The 21,884-nt window shown below is 39.2% G+C and overlaps 3 protein-coding genes and 1 pseudogene across 4 annotated transcripts; all 4 read left to right on the forward strand.

Annotated features, from left to right (window-relative positions):
* Positions 1-554: 554 nt before the first annotated feature.
* Positions 555-2,018, forward strand: LOC148735596 (uncharacterized). Its single transcript, XM_088753719.1, has one exon. It carries the CDS (start codon positions 604-606, stop codon positions 1,684-1,686), a length of 1,083 nt encoding a protein of 360 aa, XP_088609845.1. The 5' UTR covers positions 555-603; the 3' UTR covers positions 1,687-2,018.
* A 2,511-nt stretch (positions 2,019-4,529) lies between these two features.
* On the forward strand, positions 4,530-8,737 carry LOC148735597 (uncharacterized). The gene has a single exon (XM_088753508.1). It carries the CDS (start codon positions 4,555-4,557, stop codon positions 8,236-8,238), a length of 3,684 nt encoding a protein of 1,227 aa, XP_088609634.1. The 5' UTR covers positions 4,530-4,554; the 3' UTR covers positions 8,239-8,737.
* Positions 8,738-10,429: 1,692 nt separating this feature from the next.
* Positions 10,430-17,169, forward strand: LOC148735598 (uncharacterized; annotated as a pseudogene). Its single transcript, XR_015998790.1, has 11 exons — positions 10,430-10,608; positions 10,736-10,779; positions 12,134-12,207; positions 12,485-12,591; positions 12,924-13,004; positions 13,325-13,364; positions 13,607-13,672; positions 13,781-13,825; positions 14,802-14,834; positions 14,965-15,073; positions 16,715-17,169. The product of XR_015998790.1 is annotated as an uncharacterized LOC148735598 (transcript).
* Positions 17,170-18,606: 1,437 nt separating this feature from the next.
* LOC111344383 (catenin delta-1-like) lies at positions 18,607-21,756 on the forward strand. Its single transcript, XM_088753516.1, has 4 exons — positions 18,607-19,169; positions 19,385-19,523; positions 19,968-20,061; positions 20,755-21,756. Exons 1-4 carry the CDS (start codon positions 19,127-19,129, stop codon positions 21,307-21,309), a joined length of 831 nt encoding a protein of 276 aa, XP_088609642.1. The 5' UTR covers positions 18,607-19,126; the 3' UTR covers positions 21,310-21,756.
* The last annotated feature ends 128 nt before the right edge of the window (positions 21,757-21,884 follow it).

The following is a 21,884-nucleotide window of genomic DNA, read 5'->3' on the forward strand; positions in this document are numbered from 1 at the left end:
TTTGCTAAATAAAGGTGAAAAAACGCCATTTCGCAAAATAGTAATTCTGTCAAAATTACTATTTTGCGAAACGAGTACTATTATGGTTGATAAAATGAGAGGTGATTAGGCTCTTAGAAATATTGATTATTTTATTAGTGGACACATATTGTTTCGGACGAAGAAGACATATTTACTAAATAAAGGCGAAAAAACGCCATTTCGCAAAATTTCGTTTCGTTTCGTTTCGTTTCGCAAAATAGTACAATTTCGTTTCGTTTCGTTTCGTTTCGTTTCGCAAAATAGTATAAGCCCTTTACTAAGCCATATTTCTGTCGCACAGCTTGACTTGCGTCCTTACCCAGACTAATCCAATTAGCCCCTACCAATTAAACCCACACCCACTATTTGCGGAGCACGTGTCACATATTTCTATGTGTCACAGGATGTTCCAGCCCAAACGTACGCCCTAAATTCCTCTTGATGATTCACATGCGTGTATAAGCTAACATTCTACCGATTATTTACTTTATCTCTTTGTTTTTTTTTTTGTTATTATTGATTGTGCAATAACACGTTTCACAACATCTTTTGTCGATCGCAGTTTTAGGAGTAATTTACACAATGATGTGTTATATAATCTACAAGACCGTAGAGAACTGCGAATTTCAAAGAGATAAAATGGTGGTCGAGGTCCAGTGGGCAAGAACACTTGGTGATATTGCCGTTGCTTGCGCTTTTTATTATGCCTGTTGGTCGGCTTTTAATCCCTTGCTTCTTTTCCGGCCACATAAGCTGAAGGGCGTGAAAAGAAAACTGGTTCTGTTTTCGGCTCCATTCATGTACATTGTTGATGCACTGTACCGTGGACTGCTACAGGCGCTAAAAACGCCATTTTACATGGTGCCATGGCCGTACGCTGTTCCACCTTATATTTTGTTTTCCATTACAGTCTGTTTTCAACCATTATTGATTGGAAAGCACTTGTTCGTTCCTGCAAAAACAAAGCTGGCATGGGTTATTTTTAAAAGGGCAACGCCGTTTGTATGTATGATTGCCGCTGCAACTTTTATCGGGAATTATGTTTACAGAGTATATAACAAGCAAAACGAAACAGGGAGGCTCGTAATCGCACTGTTCGCTCCACTTTTAGGCGTCCCTCTCAAAGCGTTCTCACGAGTTTGTGTTCAGAGGTTGTGGAACATTACCCACCCAGGATATTCGTATGTTTTGCTAGCGCAGCTCTACTGTCTTCTCGCCGTTATGTTTCGTGTCTTGCAAGCGGATCTCAGCAGTTTGGAGAGCATTGCTATTCTTGGAATCATCCACGGCTTCGCTGAGGTCGTAGAACAGAGTTTTGCGGTGGTCATTGATCACGTTTGTCACCAGATTTGCAACACACGATCAAATTCTTGGGGAAGCTTTCGCACTCCTCGCCGCGAAAGACTGACAGCTGACATCGCTATCATGAGCATGTTGTATAAATCCAGTGCTATAGTTTCTGTGAACAGCTTCATGTACTTGTATCAGTTTATTTTCTTGGAGAACGAGTCGGTGTTTAAGATTCTGCAATCTTCTGCCATCCACACTTCAGTTCCGCTTGTCATTGAGTGGTTTTTCACCAGCAAGTCTCTCGCAATCGAGACTCGTTATCAGAATATGGCTGTGATGACTGTTTGGCGAAAACAGTGGCAGCGACATACTTAAGTAGTAGTTGTCAATGTTGTACCAATTGCTGTATGGACCACCGTTAACCTTCTAACAGTTGTTCATGGGCGTTTTAATGAGGCAATACATCAAAAGTGTAAAATGCCTTTTACTTAAAAGAGACTAAACTGTGGCCGTCATATCATGAAGTGGTTATATAACTTGTACTGATGGATTCTTCTAAACAAGGTTTATGTTCAAAGGTATATAGTCAAGGTATTTACAATAGACGCGAAAAGGTGTCGAGTAACTGACGATCTCTCAATTTTAACTGTAGACGGCTGGTCTTAATGGCAGCTGCTTTGATAGCTCCCAATGTGCGGTTATTAATTATTTAAGGTAGAGTATCAATTTGTAATAGTTCAGAACTTTTTACAATTGAACTATTAAACTAATTAACAATTATTCCACGAGCGCGCGTTGGATATGAGATGATAGATAGCCAACGAGGCGCGTAGCGCCGAGCTGGCTATAATCATCTCATATCCAACAAGCGCTCGTGGAATAATTGTTTTATTAAAAACGCCCCCAAGAAATTATTATTTTGTAAGAAGAAACCGGATTTTTTAGCTCCCTTTTGATTTTAAGCTGACGCGTACGCTTACCATATTTGTAGCTTATGGTATATTGGCTCATATACCATAATGGCTAAGCCAATAAAAAGTCTTGAATTGCATTATCCAATGATCCAGTTTTTAATAATTGGAAATATTGCATTTGTTTAATCTTCTGCAATGATTCCGGCTGGAAAAGCGTGGCGACCTAAAGGTCATGGCGCCCTAGACATCCTACAGGTGTGTAAATGGGTGGAGGCGAATTTAAAACGGGGAGAAACCATGTGATGGATTAGCATCCCGTCCAGGGGGAAGGGAGAGTAGAAATATCTCGTCACTCAGGCTGTATGGGCTACTGGCCTGACGCAGACTTTTTTTTATTTGTAATACATGCATCTCCATGAACAGCACGGGTAAGTGGCTTTTTTTTTTTTTTGGGACCCTCAGAGAAAATTTTCGTATTAAATTATTTAATTAAGTTGTGAATTTATCATCAATTTTTAATCATCAATATTCGTATTTATTTATTAATTTATTTTTATTTTTTTAAAAATTTATTATTTTTCGGTCCTTGCGGGTATATCGGGTATTCCTGGTATAGGGGAATCCTTGTTTACAATATTTGCCTCATTAGCATAAGCAATTCAGTTTCTGATGGAGCTAAAAATAAATCAGTTCTGAATATCGAAAGGTCAAAGTACGATTAACTTGGCCAATGAATACGAGCCTGATGCATTGAATACTTTTTGTGCAACACCGGTTTAAAAACTCAAAATTTTACATAGAATGTATGAGCTCATCAGCGCTATTGCCACCAAGAAATTTTAGTTTTTGATGGACTATTTCTCCTTGAATATTACACCCAAAGAGCTAAAAGTTTCACCATGTAGTAAGGTTTTCTAGCTCTTTAGCTGCCTGAAGTCAATTTGTATCTAACATGCTTCCTTCTTTACGCAAAGACGTATGCAAATGAGCAAAAATGTAAACAATGATGTCAGCATGAATCCGCCTACTCCGAGTATTCCGATTCCGTTTCCGGTTCCGAATTCCGGCAGTCCAAACTACCTTTCTCAGGCGTTTGTGGCCAATGATCCCCTGAGAAACCACAGTGGACTCGTGTATAATTTCTTGGTACTTCACCCTTTTTTCGGCTTGCGAATACGCAGCGTTTTACTATCTCCCTGCGTGTTCCATGCGTTTTCGGAATGCCTCGGTATATCCCGGCTACTGGTTAGCTATAGTTCTTGCATGTTACCCCTTATTCATGCGCACTGCCATGGGTTCAAAGGTAAATGGTACGATATTTTTTCATCTTTTGAGGAATAGAATTTAGAACTCGAAATGCCACGTTTCGAGTGAAACTTATTCAGTGAAAGCTTCGATCCTTTAAGATTTGATGTGGAACAGTTTAAGTTTATTGGCTGATTGATTTAATTCAATTATCTTAAGTGACATTATGGGCTGGATCGTAACACTTTAGCGGATGTAAATAGCCCTGTACGTACCTTTCTGACCAAAAGAACACATGTACATGTGTAGTTCACAGCCACATATTTTTAATTTCAATCAATGGGGCGAAGAAAGATTTGGATCGTAGCGATTAGACACTAGTTTAATTTTACAAACAGAAATTTGATAAAGGCAGGGTATTATTTTGTAATATTTTTAAAGACCGCCTTAGGTATGCTTTCAGCCTACGGGTAGCTGTACCCTTACGAGGAGAAAAGATTCTCCTCGGGGGGAGGGTACGGCGTAGGCTAGTATGTGTTGGGATGGTCACCTTCATCATTGAAGTTCAGGAGCATGGGTTGCTATTGAAGTCTTAATAGTGACGTCATCGTGGTGCCCCCTTTGAAACGGACACTGTGCTTTGTCGGCCTAACATTCATTCCCATGGGCTTTTCGCGTACTTGAGTTGAGGATGGTGGGGCAGAAAAAAGTTATGGCATCGGCCGCTCCATCCCCAAGGAAAAGGGCATTAGAAAGAGAAGAGGTAGTGTTGGCCTGATCCTGTCCCACGGTGTTCGTATCTTAGATAGGTTCGAGTTTTGTTTTGGCTTTTGACTGTCATAGAAATGTCGCACTCGCCTTGTTAAAAAAGAAACACTTTCAGAAAATGCCGCAGAGAGCGAATTTTTCTTTCAATGAAAAGAGCTATATTAAGAAGCTGCCCGCACGCGCCCGCTCAGCCAAAAAAAAAAATTCCCAGTGGGGTGGCAGGGGCGCCTCAGTCCCAGGTCCTCTCTCTTTCCTCTTTCTTGATAATTACAACCATGTGCTTCCGCTGCATCGAGTAACGCGTTACGCGGTCGACATGGAAGTGTTGAAGGAGTATCTACTGGCGAAATACTTCAGTCCCTTTGGCTATCTTGTAGCAGTTTTCCACATTCCAGCTTTCGCGATTTTGGCTGCTTTCACGATTCTCTTTAGAAAAAGTGAACTTGGAACATTCAACTGTCCGTCTTTTCCTGATTCTCGTGACTACTGTTTGAGGAAATACGATGAGAAGTACAACTCTCCTTTCCCACTATACGGCTTTGTCATATTGTGTTTCGTTCCTTTGGTGGTTATTTGCATCTCTTACTCCTGGTGCTTTGTGAAATCGCGTGTCGATGAGCTTCAAACAGCGTTAAAACCAGATCTTGAGAACCCCCGCCGCCGCCTACGAGCGAGAACTCACCGAGTGTTCCGTTGTTACTTTAGTCATCTACTTTTGCGATTTTCTGGTGGGATTTTGTTTATAGTGTTACAGAAATCTGTGTTTTATCCATATGGATTTTCACCTGAATTCACCTGTTTTCACTCCGCTATAAATTCCACAGCAAATGCAACAAAAGATCATTCCTCGGCCATTAAGTGTAACAATTCCGTTGCATCAGATAACGAGGCCATTGCGTGGATAATTTGTATAGTGAACTTGCTGTTTGCGTCGCTCGTTTTGGGAGAGATTTGTTTTCTCGTGTTTCAAGCGACTCGAAACAAAGAGTTCACATTCGACTCAGAATTTTGTCAAAAGCACTTTTTCGGCAAGGGAGGTTCTTCAATTGCCACGCGTGATGCAATGATCAAGATGAAAACACGAAAACTCGAGGAAACGGAACTATATCAACCTTTGATCGTTCTCTCCGAAGACAACGAAGACAGACCTCTCGATGACATGTTTGTTGATCTTGTTATTTACACAGGAAGAGCGAGACACGAGTTTGAGGACAAGATGAAGAGACACGAAATACACGAAATCTATTTGAGGCCTCAAGGTGAATCCATAGCAATACGGAAGATTGACGAGTTGTTTCTCCCCAACAATGATTCAGAAAATCCTTGTAAAATTCTCGTGGTTGGTCGCCCAGGGATTGGAAAATCCCTTTTCTCTACGAAACTTTTGCGTGAGTGGAGCAAGGGTGGCTTGTTGCGTGGTAGTGACAAAAACTTTGACCTTTTGTACTTAATTCAGTTCAGAAGGTTTAATACCGAAACTGCGGAGAACATTTCTCTAATAGAATTGTTAAGTTATTCGCACCCAGAAGGCATTAATGATAATGATCTGATCCAGCATGTTATGGAGAATCCTGACAAAGTAATTCTTGTCTTTGATGGCCTAGATGAGTTTAAATACCATGCAGATTGTTTAGCAAATGAGCAAGTACTTACAGGCAACAAACCAACAGAGCAATTGCCATTGTCTGCACTTTACATGAAGCTGGTGAACGGAGACCTGCTTTCAGGAGCTACAGTTTTAACAACTAGTAGACCAACTGTGTTGCAAAGTGTTGCCCACATCAAATATGACAGGAAGGTGGAGATAATGGGGTTTACTCCACAGAAAGTCAACGAGTATATTCAGAACTATTGTGCACAAGATGAAGACATGGGGAACAAAATCTGGGATCATATCAGCAGCAATCCAGAGTTACTTTCACTCTGCTATATTCCAGTGAACAGTCACATTATTTGCTCAATTTTTGAGGAGTGTTTCAAACTCCAAGAACGAAATGCTCTGCCAACAACTCCAAGAGAAGTTTACAAAAAAGCCCTAAGATTGTTCATCTTCAAGCATCATCCTGAATTTAGAGGTAAACCATTGACAGAAGATTTCCTTATGGGAAATAGTAAGCTCCCAGATACTGTAGAGGATACATTGAACAAAGCTGGGGCACTGGCAAAAGCAGGAATAGAGAAAGGTCAGCTGGTGTTTGAGTCACAAGAGGTGCAAGGAATAGAGGAGTGTGGTTTGTTTAACAGGATGCCAAACAAAAAACTTCAAGACAGTACATTCAAGTCTCAGTTCTGCTTTATTCATCTCATCTTTCAAGAGTTTCTTGCTGCAAGGGAAATTGCCAAGATGAAGCCCAATGAGCTCAGTGATTTTCTCAGGGCAAATGCCGGAGATCCTAAATGGCATCTGGTGCTTCAGTTTGTGGCAGGTCTACTCCGTGGGAAGCAGACTGAGGCAGTCAACACTTTTATCAGCATTCTTGTAGACTGGCCATCTGACCAGGAGGCTCTTCTCATGTTGAAATGTTTGCATGAATACCATGATGAAGCCACTGTACAAAAAGCTGCTTCAGAACTACAGCGGAACACTAAACTTGACAATAATATTTCTTTCTTAGGTTGTCAGGTAACACCTGTTGATTGTGTAGCAATTTTGTATTTTACAAAGCATCTGCAAAGCCCCACTTCATTGAACCTTGAAAGGAACAGTGTAACAGATCAAGGTGTATCACTCTTGTGTGATGCGCTAAAAGATGAACATTGCAAACTCGCTAAGTTGAACCTTAATTTGAACAACATTACAGACCAAGGTGTATCACACTTGTGTGATGCATTGAAAGATGAACATTGCAAACTCAGTAAGTTGAACCTTGCTTACAACCAGATTACGGACCAAGGTGTATCACTCTTGTGTGATGCATTAAGTGTAAAAGACGAACATTGCAAACTCACCAAGTTGAACCTTGATAGGAACAAGATTACAGACCAAGGTGTATCACTCTTGTGTGATGCACTAAAAGATGAACATTGCAAACTAACTAAGTTGAACCTTGCTTGGAACAACATTACAGACCAAGGTGTATCACTCTTGTGTGATGCATTAAAAGATGAACATTGTAAACTCACTGAGTTAAACCTTGATAACAATGATGTAACAAACAAAGGTGTATCACTCTTGTGTGATGCGCTAAAAGATGAACATTGCAAACTCACTGAGTTGAACCTTAATAGGAACAATATTACAGACCAAAGTGTACCACTCTTGTGTGATGCACTAAAAGATGAACATTGCAAACTCACTGAGTTGAATCTTGCTTGGAACAAGATTAGAGACCAAGGTGTACCACTCTTGTGTGACGCACTAAAAGATGAACATTGCAAACTCACTGAGTTGAACCTTGATAGGAACTATGTTACAGACCAGGGTGTATCACTCTTGTGTGATGCACTAAAGGATGAACATTGCAAACTCACCAAGATGAACCTTAATTGGAGCTACTTTACATACCAGGGTGTATCTCTCTTGTGTGATGCATTAAAAGATGAACATTGCAAACTCACTGAGTTGTACCTTGATTGGAACAACATTAAAGACAGAGGTGTATCACTCTTGTGTGATGCACTAAAAGATGAACATTGCAGACTCACTGAGTTGAACCTTGCTTGGAACAACATTACAGACCAAGGTTTATCACTCTTGTGTGATGCATTAAAAGATGAACATTGCAAACTCACTCTATTGAACCTTGCTTGGAACAAGATTAGAGACCAAGGTGTATCACTCTTGTGTGATGCATTAAAAGATGAACATTGTAAACTCACTAAGTTGGACTTTGCTAGGAACATGATTACAGACCAAGGTGTACCACTCTTGTGTGATGCTTTAATAGATGAACATTGCAAACTCACTGAGTTGAGCCTTAATGAGAACAAGATTACAGACCAAGGTAGATCACGCATATATGATGCAGTGAAGAATGGACATTGTAAAGTTTTATTTTAATGCTGATACTGGGAAGTGTGCCTCTGGCACAAGTTGTTAACTCACTAAGTTGTTTATCTATGTGTTTTCAGATGCAAATCATGAGTAGATTGGGAACCAGTCCAGAAAAGGCAGGCCTCCTTCCTTTTCTTGGGATTTTGCAGTTTTTTAATTTTATTTTTTCGGATGTTTGTCTATTTCATTTTGGTCTATTTCATGTTTTCAAGGGGGGAGGTGGGGGGGGGGGGGACAGGGGCTTATTTTATTTATGGTCAGGCCTAAAGTTCTTTATTATTTATTGAAAGGCATTCCAAGCTCATGTCTTGAGAAAAGCAAAGTATAAAGTATTGGACATGTATATATCAGGCATTTATTCATAAAGGCATCATGTATTGCATGACATGGTGTTAAGTTATTCAAGAAACTGCTGAAAATTTTAACATGTTACAAGGAATAGTACACGGGAAAAAATATGGTTGATTTACAATTCTAAATATTCTGAACAATGAACATTTTACTTGTAAGATTAACAAAACTGACTCACTTCTTGGAAAACATCTCCAAAATAACTATATATTTTTAACAAACAATTTGGCAATTAAATTTCTAATTCCAATTTGGTTTTCATAAATATGGGTACATCTTTCAGCATTTATCTCATTGTGTAAATAATCAAGGAAGGAGCCATGAATATACAATATCTAGGAGTAACAAAAGTTTGATCAAATAAAAGAGAATTTTTAGCTTATTTTTTCTCTCTGGTAATAGTAGTGATGCTTTTCATTGTGTGACAAAGAATAATTTTTCCTATGTAATTGGCTTTTTCTTTTTCTGTTTGTCTTATTAAGAATTGTTTCATGCTTAGCGTGCGTATATCAAGTTATGGATACACGCGGGGAGTTTGGAGAGCATGAGAGAAGCGTAAGAATTGCTCTTGGCTGCGCCTCGAGCAACCTTAGCTTCTTGAGTGCTCTCCAAACTTTCCAAATGCATATATAACTCGATATACGCACAGCTAAAAGCATGAAACAATTCTTTTAGAACATACGAAAACAATTTGGGCGCTGAATGAGGTTTTTGTAATGTTTTTTTTTTAAATGAAAGTTGCCCGAAAATGTTGGCATCTCCGATTATTTTGTTGATTTTGTAATTAAATGGTTTTTGGTAGAGATATCAAATGTAAGCAAAAAACTTCATCAACAGAGATGTTTACCTTTAAAAGTCGCCACAGACCAATTTGTACTCTTCTTAGTTCTTACTGAATGTCTTTCAGCTAAATTTTCTCCAGCTCCTGTTCCAATAAATTGGGAAACAGGCCTGTTTTAATTTATTGTGTTTCGTTTTTGTTGTGCTTGTTGGCTTGACTACTTGTGGGAAGGTCAAAAGCCAAAGAAAAGTTTGGTTGGTCTTCCATTTACTGATATCACTTTCCGAAACTTTAACTTAAGGAACTCACACGACAGAAATTTTGTAGCTAATTTGAAACTGTACACGTCATTTTATTGAGCACAGCTGTGTGTATCTAAAGATTTTGTTCATGTTGATGCAACAGGAATTAAATAGGACTAACGCATGCGCTATGTTATAATTACCATTGGAGATGGGCCTTCCCTTTGATAGACTTAAATAAAATGTAGATGTAGATCTGTGATATCATCCTCTGAAAAGAATCCCTTCAGCAAGTTGTTGGGGTAAAATATTTTAGGCAAGGTCTGTTTTGAAGTTGTGACATTTTTCTCAATTGTAACTTTTAAGAAAATTGTTCCAGGAACTTGAGGAACATGTCTTAAAACAAAGCATTGATCACACCTGCCAAGAGGCTGTTGATGAAGTCTTCTGTGAATTGTTATTGCTGTAGGTTTATACAGTTCTCATATGCCAAGGCTCTGTCCACCCCCAATGCTACCCCCCTCTCCATATTTTGTTGCGTCCAGGAATACTGACAATGCTTTCTTCAATTCATTTACAAGATCATCAGTTTTACCCACTATTTTCTTTTAAAGGAAGATATTTAAAGATTTTAAGGTGATTGTATGATAAAAGATAAACCATAGGTTAAAAATCTACAGCAATTTCTTTAAACGGGATCTGTTTCTCCTGAGGGTCGAGTATTAATAGTTTAACTAAATTGTCTTACTTTGTTTTTAATGGAGGAGAATTTTTTAATCATTTTTTCGATTTTCTATGCATGTATTGGTTGCCTATAATTTTAAAGGACTGGGTTTGAGTTTGTGATGTCAGTTGGTCAACATGGCGATGACCTGATGGAGCGAACGGGGGGCACAAAGTTTCTCGTCGAAGGCGTGAAAAATGCCCGAAAATTCATCTTCCTGGGTTGTAATGGTTTAAGAGGATGCACTGAATTGCCCCTTTGACCGGGATGGAAACAAGGTTTGTGAGAATATACTCAAATTAGACGTGATTTTCTCCAACATTTTAGGGTTTTTCGATCGATCGCGCAGAGATTGTTTTACGACTGGTGAAGTTGTCATGACGTTTGATTTCTTTGCCATCGTAGCTCAGAAAATGAAGTAAAATTGGAGGAAGCACCCTCAGATAAAGGTGATTTAACACGATGTGATGTTTTTGTGTTTATTTTGTTTTGGTATTTTCATATTGCTCATTTGTACCTAAAGCCCATGCATTGACAGTAGATTTACGTTGAAGAAAGGGTGTTATTTTTAGTGACACAGATTCATTTCTTCAGAATTAATGAAGAAGTACGTTTGAGTTCGAATATATCGCTGCACTTAGCAAGCTCTTGGGTCTCTAGGGTGATAAAGGCTCACAAGCGTAATTCGAGACTAGTCAGGTAACATTCCATTGTGTTTGATCTGAGATTCTTCTACGTGGGAAAGCGAGACTTTATAATAACCCACTGTTACGCTTTTATATGGATATTATCTAGCGTGTAAATATTTTTATTGGATCTCTTTCATTAAGGATGTTTTGAAATAATATGACAGTATTGAAGGTTAAAATGGATTTTCAGGTTTCAAGACTTCTGTTAAGTTTGATCTGTAATCAGTCTTTGGTTAGGAATTATGACAATTATTGATCTCGATCGATAAAAGAAAGATACTAGTAAAAACTCTGTTGAAATAATTTGTTAAACTAAAATTTATTTGAATGCCTGACATCAACACTTGGGAGCTTTGTGTAGCATAATATTTCGAGACTTATCTGTTGGACAGATGCACTTTGTTTATGTGGTAAATCTCAGCAATTTGATGTTGATAGGATAAAATTTTAAATTGAGCAAAGTGTAACCCTAGCAACTGGAAATCTGGAGTGTTTATGAGGGGAATTACATGTACCCCTGCCCCCCACCCCATGAAGGCCAGGGTGAATTTGTTATAATTGCTGACTGTGACCTATGTGCCAAATACAGAAAGATGTTTCTCCTTTAGTCATGAATGTCGAACAAAGAAAGAAAAACCTTAATTAATTTATTTACTTTAAGTCAACTCTCAACATTGCTGATCTTAACAGTTTGCAGAATATTTGTCACCTGTAAAGCCCCTAAGCTTATTTTTAATTTCTCCTGGATGACCTAGGTTTCTCTTTGTTCCACCATGGACAAAATGAAAAACTTTTCTTTTCAAGAAATCAGTATCTCAATACAAATCTGGGTCCACTGTTTGATGAGAAGACATTGATACTGTTAAAAGATGAAGAGTATTGTTCTCAGCAAGATTGTTGAAATCAAATCAGCTCCATTTTGACCATACTAGGTCAATAGAAATCCATAGAAGTGGGAGAATTATCTTGTATTATTTTGATGACTGAGGACTTCAATAGGAGAAGTGCTCATTAACTGTCGCAATTTGCTGTTAGGCCTTGTATTATTCTGCTACATTTAATTTAAATGCTGGTTTATGAGTATTTTATGGTATATTATGGAATATTTTTACAGAATCTGGGATAGGACTTCAGGGGATTTGAAGACAAGGAAAAGTCTGAACAGCAACACCACCATGATGATAAGCAGTGAGTTCTGTTGTATGGATGAAAATAAAAATGCAATGTGTGACTCATTACCACCAAGGGCAGAGTATCAAGTATTGTGAACTACTGACTAATAAATTCTTACCACCATTTGACGGCATCTGTGATCTATTACAGAACAGTCCCGTGGCAATATAGAATCAGCGTCTGGGTTATGTCCACTGTTGTGTGTTCCCTTGGTGAATTTGCTTTATATAAGGGAACCTTTGTGTTCCTTTATTCACTTGAGTTATTAACAGATTGATTGATCTTTATTCAGATTGGATGCATCCTACCAAATTCCTGCACTTTCAAAGTCCAGAGTGTTCTTTTTGAACATCTCTTGGTTTGGCATGAATGTAATGTATCTTATTCTCTCTGTTGAGGGTAAGTGTTTGATTCAACCAGTCAGTTGTAAAGGAAGCATTAAATTGTTAATGTATTTTTGAAAAGAGGCTTGAAAATTCCTCTTGATTTGTGATAAAGACCACAGGTTCAGCAAAATTTCATTACAAATTTGTTAAATGTGTACTAGCAAATTGCCAGTGATTTTGGTGAAATGCTTGGGGGGTGTAACCTTGTGATGAATTGGCATCCCATCCATGGGAGATAGTAATACTTCTAGTTGTTTCATGCTAAAGAAACTGGGATCAGCTTTAGCTGGGTGAATGACATGGCTGGAGTACAGACTTGACCTTTAAATTATTGTTTTTATGTAGTTGTGCTATCACAAGTTTATGCACTAGTAGGTTCAGGGCAGAAGGGTCAAGTGCTTGGAGGCATGGTGGCTGCTGGAGCAGGTAAGTTCATCAGTTTCAAGTATCAGTGTAGAAATAGTTTTGTTGTTGATCTCACAGTGTAGTCAGTCTCTAACAGGGATCAGAGCTCGACACTAATAGTAGCCAACTAGCCACAGACTAGTAGAAATTCAGTTTTGGCTAGTGGTGTTTGATTTGCACTGGTCAGTTTTGCTGGTTAACAAACTGAAATTGTTGTAACATCTAAGTTGTCACTAGCCACTTGGCTAGTAAGTTGAAGAGTTAGTGTCAAGCCTTGGGGATTGTAATTTTTTTTTGGAATGAAACTAATTTCATAATGAATTAATTATTTTTTTCTGCAGTGGTTACATTTTTCTCGAGTCCTCTTGCTGGAATGAAAAGGTGAGAATAACAATTTAAAGTCTTCCAGTATGTGTCCTGTTATTTCTTTATTATTTTGTAAATCAAATTTATGTCTTTCTGTTTTGTACTGTATTTACAGATTCTTTGTCTGACCAGTTTCAGTGTCTACATTTAAAAGTAGACATAAATTTTTTTGATCACCTTTGGCTGATCATGTATCTAGAAGTAAGAAAAATAAATGTGTGATCAGCTTTCAATGCATTTCACTTCCTTGTTTTTAGTGATCGTCTTGTGTCGCAGTATGGAAAAAGACGCCCTTTGATGCTTGGCGGAACTGTGTTACTTTGGTATGATAATTATTTTGCACCATCATTCTGTCTGAAAGTGTTACACTCATTGGCTTAGTTGTGATTACATGAACCTGCTTGAAAGTTTTGTTTTCCTTTTCTTTGCAGTATATCACTTTTTGGAATGGCATTTAGTGCTCCTGATATTGAAAGGTGAGAATGGTATTTTTGTTGTATGTGCTGTTCATGCAGGGCTGGACACTAACTTTTCAACTTACTAGCCAAGTGGCTAAGTGAGATCTTAGATGTTAAGTCAATTTCACTTTGTTTACTAGCCAAACTGGCCACTGGAAGTTGAAATAACCACCACCAAAACTGAATCTCCACTTGTCTGTAGCTAGTGGGTTACTGTTAGTGTGAAACTTTGTTCATGGGTAATAATTTCTCTTATTGGAAATATTTTTATTCAGTGAATGTCTTTGTGGGGCTGGCGAGCTAGTTTGGGATCAGTTTAGGCTATGTTGATGCTATGGCTTGTGCTTTTGTTAACCTTTCCACAATATTATGCTTGTTACTCTGTCTGCTTATCAGTAGTCTGTATGGCTATTAGTCAGTCAGTCAGTCAGTCAGTCAGTCAGTCAGTCAGTCACTCAGTCAGTCAGTCAGTCAGTCAGTCAGTCAGTCATTCAGAAAGTAGACAGGCAGTCAATCTTTGTCAGGTAGCCATTCAGTCAATTTGCTTGTCTGTTGGACTATCAGTTGGTTAGGTAGGTAGTCACTGAGTCTATCTATCTGTCGGTGTGTCAGTCATTCAATCATTCTGTTTGTCTGTCCAATCTCAGTCAGTCTGTTGGTCTGTCAGTACTGTGACATTTTTTTCTGAAGCATTTCCTCACATCTGATTGGCTGATAGCGCATTATAACCAGTCCAGCTTTTTATAATACAGACTGCGGTCTGGAATTTTTTCCATTCCAATTGTGCAAAGTGGACTAAAGCAAACCAGCTGAAAATATCAACAAGTTACTTACAATTTTAAGTCAGTCCTTATTAGGAAAAAACTGCCTCACACAGTTTTTTCCCATTCAAACCTACTGCGTGTTAAATAATGTATATCATTGGTTTGTCCATAAGTATTATTTAAGTTGTTGGTTTTCAACAATCTCAGTAACAGAGGCATTCTCTTTTTAGTCTATTTGCAGTGACATTTCCAATCATGTTACAGTAAGTGACAGATACCTCTGTTATGTAAATGATATGCAAAGTGTCATTCTGTATGCAATTTTTGCCTAAGGTCTGGCATCCATGGAGTTAATCAGTGAAAAGTTATATAAATTTTCTTTTTCCCATTTAGTGTTCTATGGAATTAAAGCTGCAGCGATGCCTGCCTTATTATAACCTGACCATCCTAGAGCAGTCAGAAGACAATTCTACAGCAAACTCGGACACAAGCTTCTTACTGAGTATGTTAATGTAGAAAGAAGACTCAAGAGGAAATATAAGTTTGTTTATTAAGTTAAACCTTTAACTCCCTATATCTAATTGTTAATTCTACCCTCTATCTGCCGCACATTTACTTGTAAATCAATGAAGAGAATTCAGTGTTAGATCAAGATGATAACCTCTACCTGATAAGATTGGGTTTAATTTCATAACATTTTTGTTGAATATAAGCCTGAAAGAGTGACTGTCATCTAATTTCTCCTAACATTATCACCCTGAATCATACATTAAGGTCAGGAGAATAGAGGAAATGATCATGAGTTAAAGAATGATCTTGATTGTTACACAAATTCTCCTCACCAGTATGATAGGAAATGTATAAGGAAAAGTATCAAGTATGATAAAACGTTTTATCATGTCATCGAAAACGAAATCTTAGTTGTTAACTTGATCCTGTCCCAACCTGGATTTTAAAAGGCTGCATTAATCAACTACTACCAACCATAATGGAAATCATCAACTCATCCTTAGAACAGGGACATTTTCCATCGAAATTAAAAGAATCTATTGTTCATCTGCTTTTAAAGAAACCAGCTTTGGACCAGGAAGTGTTTAATGATATCAATCAGCTGCCATTGATAATCAACATGAATGTGTCCTAGTCCTCTTGGACTTATCAGGGGCTTTCGATATTATCGACCACAAAATACTAATCAACTGATTGGATAATAAATATATGGGATTTCTCAGTGGTCTTGCCCTCGATTGGCTAAAGTCATATCTTCAGGAATGGCCCTAACGTGTTGTAGTCAATGGAATTTACTTCAATCCCAAATGTAACTCTTTCGGCATTCCCTAAGATTCTGTACTTGGGCCCTTATTGTTGTCATTGTATTATGGTCCTCTTGAAGATGTTATAAGAGCTCGTGGCATAGATGCGATGATGTACGCTGAAATATGCTTTTTATGCTTCAATGCCAGTAGCTTAACATTTGGTTGGTACAACATTTAGCTGTACTCAAAGTTTCAATAGGTCAGGACCATGGTAGCTTAGTGGTCAGAGCTCTTGCAAACTGATCACTGGGGCCTGATAAATCACTGGGAGGGGGACGGAAGGGGGACGGGAGGGGTAGGTTGTGATGAATTCCTGTGGCCTGTTTCTTGAAGGCCCTGGTAATTTCGCGGAATAGTAACACTGTTCTGTATTCATTCAAGATGGGGGTTTCAAAAGTTTTTTGAATTATAAAACAAAACTTATAGTAACTACAGAACTAAAATAGACTGCTTAAGGTACCAGAACCTCCTCTATTTTTTAACGCTTGATTTTAAGACCTATTAAGTTACTGGGACTTTTAAGAAACAGGCCCGTGGTCATTGTATACTGTAATAACTAGGTTAAGTGGTGGTAAAATGGCTCACTGGACTTAAGTGAAGACATTTTGGTCATCTATAACCTCAATTTTGCAAAAGCCATATAAATTTGACACATTTTCAACTTGTTGAGTTGTTTGAATTTTAAGCATTTGATCTGACATCATGCCATATCTAAAGTATTCTTTTGGTATGGCACCACAGTCTAGCCCAGCCAAGATCAGATTTTATTGGTCTAACACATTGAAAACAACAGCATAATTTAACATCCTGCCATTGTTTTCTTATAGGGGTGAGCTTCAGAGCTTATCGTGCAGTGGATTTTGCACTTGTGATGGATATTTTCCCTAATGACAGAGAAGAAAACTAAGGATGTGGCCACAGGGCCTGATAGAATACTCACAAACAGATGATGTCACGCTTATCGTGAATGCAGCTAATTATCTGCAGCATCTCTCGTGCAGAGATGAACAGGTCAAGATAAAGGTTCAGTAAGCTGGGAAAACATTCCTTTTTTATCTGTCCTATAGGAGAGTGAACACGAAGACTACATTAATGACAGCTTTGCTCTCGAGCCAAATTGGTCGGTATAAGTTTTAAGTTTGATGCTTTGTGGAATAACTCCCTCTTAAACAAGTTATCTCGCCATTTTATTCTTTGCACGAAAGCGAAGCGCGAACCGTTATTGATATTAGAACTACGAATAACAATCTCAAATAAAGATAGCCTTTTTTTCACGCTCGAACGCCTTTTTGAGTAAGTGCAGCAGCTTACATGAATCAATCTCTCTCTTTCTTTCTCTATTTTATCGTTGTTGTTTCTTCCTTTCTTTTGTTTGTTATATTTTTATTTTCATGTTGTTTCCTTCCTGTGGTATCCAGTCGATTCGCCACCACTCAAAGTGAAATCGCCACCGGTGGCGATTTGACTTAAGCGTTACGTGTTGCCGCTCGGGCGAAACTTACATCAAATGAAAGCTAAGACGTAGACATCACCTCGTTTTTGTTCTTTTACTGAAATTCCTTAATTTCTAGTTTTTAGTTTCGTTAGCTTCTGAACCTTGTATTAAAAGTAGGTCTTCGGCAGCTGATTGACCCGCCTCGACTTAAAAATCTGCCAACTGCCGGTTAATTTTTTCTTAAATTATGTCGCGAATTTCGTGTGAAGCTAGTTGAATCTGAACACAGTTTCCTTGTCTGTTTTTTCTCGTTTATTTATTCTCTCTAGGATCTGGAACTTCGAATCCTAGAAATCTGTCTCATTGTCATGGTCACCATTATCATCATTCCGTACTCGGCTGGCTGGAGCAGAGCTACCGCCAACAATTCGATGATACTATCGTCCAATAAATAGACGACAGTGTTCCGCAACGCCAGCGGTACACTGAGGAACGTGTCTTCGGCCGGACCCGAGGCGCGGCGCGTGATGAGGGACTGTGATGGACTGGCGGATTCCCTTGTCTGAATCATCAGGGCACCTCTTGGCAAAAATTATATTGATAATAAGGTAAGATAACGATCAACATCCATTCTCTCTCCATACCGGCTTGGTGCATTACCTGACAATTTCATATGAGAGAGAAATCATCAGCTACCGTTTTTATTCGATTAAGCGCCCGCGATGCTTATTAAATGTTTGAACCTTGGAAGTGGCTGCTTATTCGAGGCGAAGCCGTCATTAAATTTCACCATTTTTAGCAAGTAGTTACCTTATTTTGCCTCAAAACAATAGATAATAAGAAAACGTAAATGTGTAGACGGTGAATTTAGAGATTTTAAAAAAGTAAGGAAACAATAACCAATACTTCTCCTCCTCCTCTGACTTTTCCTAACTACAGAGCGGACTCTTTGTCGAATGAATGTAGTACCTAGAATAGTTTTTGTCTGTTTATGCGCCGAGACGCAGCCCCGTTTTAGGGCGTGTCAGAACGACCTTCGTTATTTTTGTCTTACAGTCTGTAGAAAACTCCGTCTATTCTGCGCAACTTGTCCTACCGCCTGGAGAATGAAGTGGACAGAGAAAGATACAAGGACGCTCCAATGCACATCCAACCCGGCAAGGAATCAACCAAACACGACCCGGGTTGTATGGCGGGATGCGGGACGGGATCAAAGTAGAAAAAGGAGCGCCCAAAGAAACTGAACAGCCGCAGATGAGGAGAGATCTCGTGGAGGGTGTGGAATTACTATGGCAACCAGAAATAGTCAAGTCGTACCTGTTAACTATGGCTGAAGCGGTCAAAAGAAGAGTTTCATCTCAGCTTGTTCACCTTTTAGACTATATCATCAGTATTTATATTCTCCATAGTGTTCTCTATACATTTACTAAGGTGCTGGAAAGGAGAATGCGTTTAATAATCAATAGCTTCTTTAGTTGGTGATAATTTCCGCCATTTTCTTGATCTTAATGTAGTTTCAGGGGTGATAATGTAAGGAGAAATTAGATGCTAGTCACTAGGTCGATTGGTTAATAGTAGTTCGGTCCAACCTCTGAAGAAAATGTGACCTAGGTTTGCTTTTGGGAATTTTGGAAACGAAGAGAAAGGGAGATAATTGTTTAAAATAGTTTTTGTTTTATACAAATTAATTTTTCAGTGGTCTATCATTGTCCGCTCAGCAGTACGGAAAGAGAAGGGTCTTCCCATTTTAGTAGAACTTCTACGAATTAATCATGACCCTGTAGTGAGAGCTGTTTCAACAGCGATGAGAAATCTAGCAATCGACCCGAGGAACAAGGATGTTTTAGGTGTGTATATTGACCTCTTCTTGTCTGTTGTAGTGTAAAGTTTACCGCAGCTTCGTCAAAGAAAACACTAAAGTGATTACCTTGGTTTACAGCGACACGCTCAGAAGTAACCGCATTGGAAACTCCTGTCGAGTAATGTTAGACATATCGGAATATTTTCGATTTGAAGTTAGAATTGTTGTTGTTAATGCGTTTATTTCTCTACTCGTTCGTAGCTAAATACGGAATCAAAGATCTGCTTCATCGTCTGCCCTATCCTGGCGCACCTTCCAATGTCCGAGCTGAAGAGAACACAATCGGTGCTATACTGTGTGCGATTCATCAACTCATGAATAAAAGTCTAATGAATGGAAGGTAATGGTACAGCACTTTCATACTGTTCTCGGCATTGACTAGAAATTCAGTTTGTGAAGCTTCTTAGTGAACCCGGAAAAATCATTGTTTTTATTCAAATAAATCCATAACGTAGTGATAGAACGTCCTAAATCGAGATCGGTAGGTTATTGGTTCCACTGTTCTCCAAGTTTGATCAGCTTCATCCTTATCAGATACTCTTTGTCTCTCTCTCTTTCTTCCAACCAGACATTTAGTGTGTAAAGCTTCTTAGTGAGCCAGGAAAAATCATTTTTCTTATTCAGTTAAATCCATAGCTCAGTGACAGAACGTCCTAAATCGAAATCGGTCGGTAGATCATTGGTTCCACTGTTCTCCAAGAATGACTAGCTTCATCCTTATCGGATACTCTTGGCTTTTCTCTTTTTTTCTAACCGTGTTTTTCTTTTCTTTCCCGTAACTTAGACATGCTAATAAAGCTGGCGGGTTTCAGAAGATTATTGGGATCGCGAAGTCGCGCGATCATTACTCCCCGAGGATTGTATTAACAGCAAATCAGGTACGACAGAACTTGCAATTAACTCTTCAACCCTCAAGGTCTGACCCTAGTTATCCTCACAGTTAAGAAACATTTCCTTGAAATTGGTTCAGAAAAAATGATTTTCTCACCGGGTGAGAGTGGAAGAGAGGCAAGAAAGGAGGTTGTCGCACATTGATTAGAAGGAGGGGCTGGGTAACAGCCAAGTCTCCATAATGATCTTTTTGTAAGATAACGACAAGTTTTTCTAGTCTCATGGCCTGTTTGATACGTGATGTATTGGTACTGTAAAGAGAAGGTACGTGCCATTCTGTACCATGACGGAGGTAAGGGCAGTGCCCCTCCCTACCAGGAACGTTTGACTCAAAATCTAGTGGCTGACCAACCCCGCCTCCCCATCGAAGAATGTAAATGGGTTTTAAAGAAATGTGAGGGACAGATGACAAAATGTTTCGGGGGGGGGGGTGGGGAAGGAGGTAGCCCTCGATGGACTGACATCCCATCGTCGAGATCTTAATACCCTCGACTTTGAAGTCGGGGGTATTAAGATCAGTACAAAATCTTTTTGTGAAAAAGAGTAACAAAAGCAAGATTGGGACTCATCCATGTTTTAAGCAGAGTTCGTGTGACTTTAAATCGCTAATCAGTTTCACCTTGGTTTAAACTTCTGTTTGTGTTATGTTTTGAAGTGTAGTTTTCATTTTTGCACCATAGGTGTTAATAACTCTTTGGAACTTACCAGCTCTTCGAAGTTCTCTCAAGAAGGAAGGCAGGGAATTCACAAAAGAAATAGGAGATGAATACGGTCATGTTCCACCCACCCCGCGGCCGTACGACGAGGTCACAATGCCACGGGAACCTCAGAGAGGAACCCCGTCAACTGTCGGAAGGAACGAACCGCGACCGGTACGATATGACGAAACATCGATTCCGGAACCTCGATACGAGTCCGGAAAAAAAAGCGAACCCCCAAGGTTTTCCAAAGATGGTTACGAAGCCGACGACGATGCTCGACGGCGAAGAGAGCCGAACAACGCACGAGACGAGTTGGAAATGGAAGGCGTGGGTGGCTATAGGGAAATCGATCATCGGCCGGGAGTCGAGAGAGGCGGGGGTGTTCAAGGATTACCTCCGGGTGCCCCGCCGGCTTACCCTGACGGGGGTGGAAAGCCCCAAGAAGAACCAACGTACGCTCAGGTCGATAAAAGTAAAAAGAAAACGTATAAATTACAAGGAGGGGAAGGTGCAACTTCTGACTCGTGGGTTTGAATGTTCCTCTGAACACTTTTTCGCGTCAATCTTGGAAATCGCTCACACAAATGCAGTATTCGAAAGAGCTCGTAGGAACAGCAACTCCCTCGCGTTGAAGAAACGTCAACAATCGCAAGGGGGAGGCAAATTCAACTGAAAGCGTTTCTTCTTGGAAGACATTTAGGATTTATAGTGTTTTAAAAGTTAATTGCGTTCACTGATCGAATGGACGCCTCGATGAATGCTGATTAATGGCAACTCAAGGGAAAAACTGGTTTTACTAATTAGTTTGGCCACACTGTAAATGATTCATCTGAAGAACACATTCATACAATGTGCAACTGAACTGTTAGGTTCTAGACATCAGATAGTCACCTCTTTGAAAGAGGGTCGAAGGCTTAGTTATATTTAGTTGCTTTTTTGTATGGAAATAGTAAATATAATCCAACGTGACCCGTCATCGTATATTGTAGTACTTCAATGACACGTAAACCAAACTAAAACGTTCCAAGTTCGTTATCTGCCTATTTGACGAAGCAAAGAAATCAATTCACCATTCCATGATATCGGCCCTGTTTCTTGGATTGATCGTG

Source organism: Stylophora pistillata, chromosome 3, assembly GCF_964205215.1.
Source record: "Stylophora pistillata chromosome 3, jaStyPist1.2, whole genome shotgun sequence".
Taxonomy (NCBI): Eukaryota; Metazoa; Cnidaria; class Anthozoa; order Scleractinia; family Pocilloporidae; genus Stylophora; species Stylophora pistillata.

Excerpts from the sequence above, each read along its gene's own strand:
- LOC148735596 (XM_088753719.1), top strand. The coding sequence starts at position 604 with ATGATGTGTTATATAATCTACAAGACCGTAGAGAACTGCGAATTTCAA.
- LOC148735597 (XM_088753508.1), top strand. The coding sequence starts at position 4,555 with ATGGAAGTGTTGAAGGAGTATCTACTGGCGAAATACTTCAGTCCCTTT.
- LOC111344383 (XM_088753516.1), top strand. The coding sequence starts at position 19,127 with ATGAGAAATCTAGCAATCGACCCGAGGAACAAGGATGTTTTAG. Across the intron at positions 19,170-19,384 it reads GAGGAACAAGGATGTTTTAG|CTAAATACGGAATCAAAGAT; the intron begins GTGTGTATATTG and ends ACTCGTTCGTAG. Across the intron at positions 20,062-20,754 it reads TTGTATTAACAGCAAATCAG|GTGTTAATAACTCTTTGGAA; the intron begins GTACGACAGAAC and ends TTTGCACCATAG.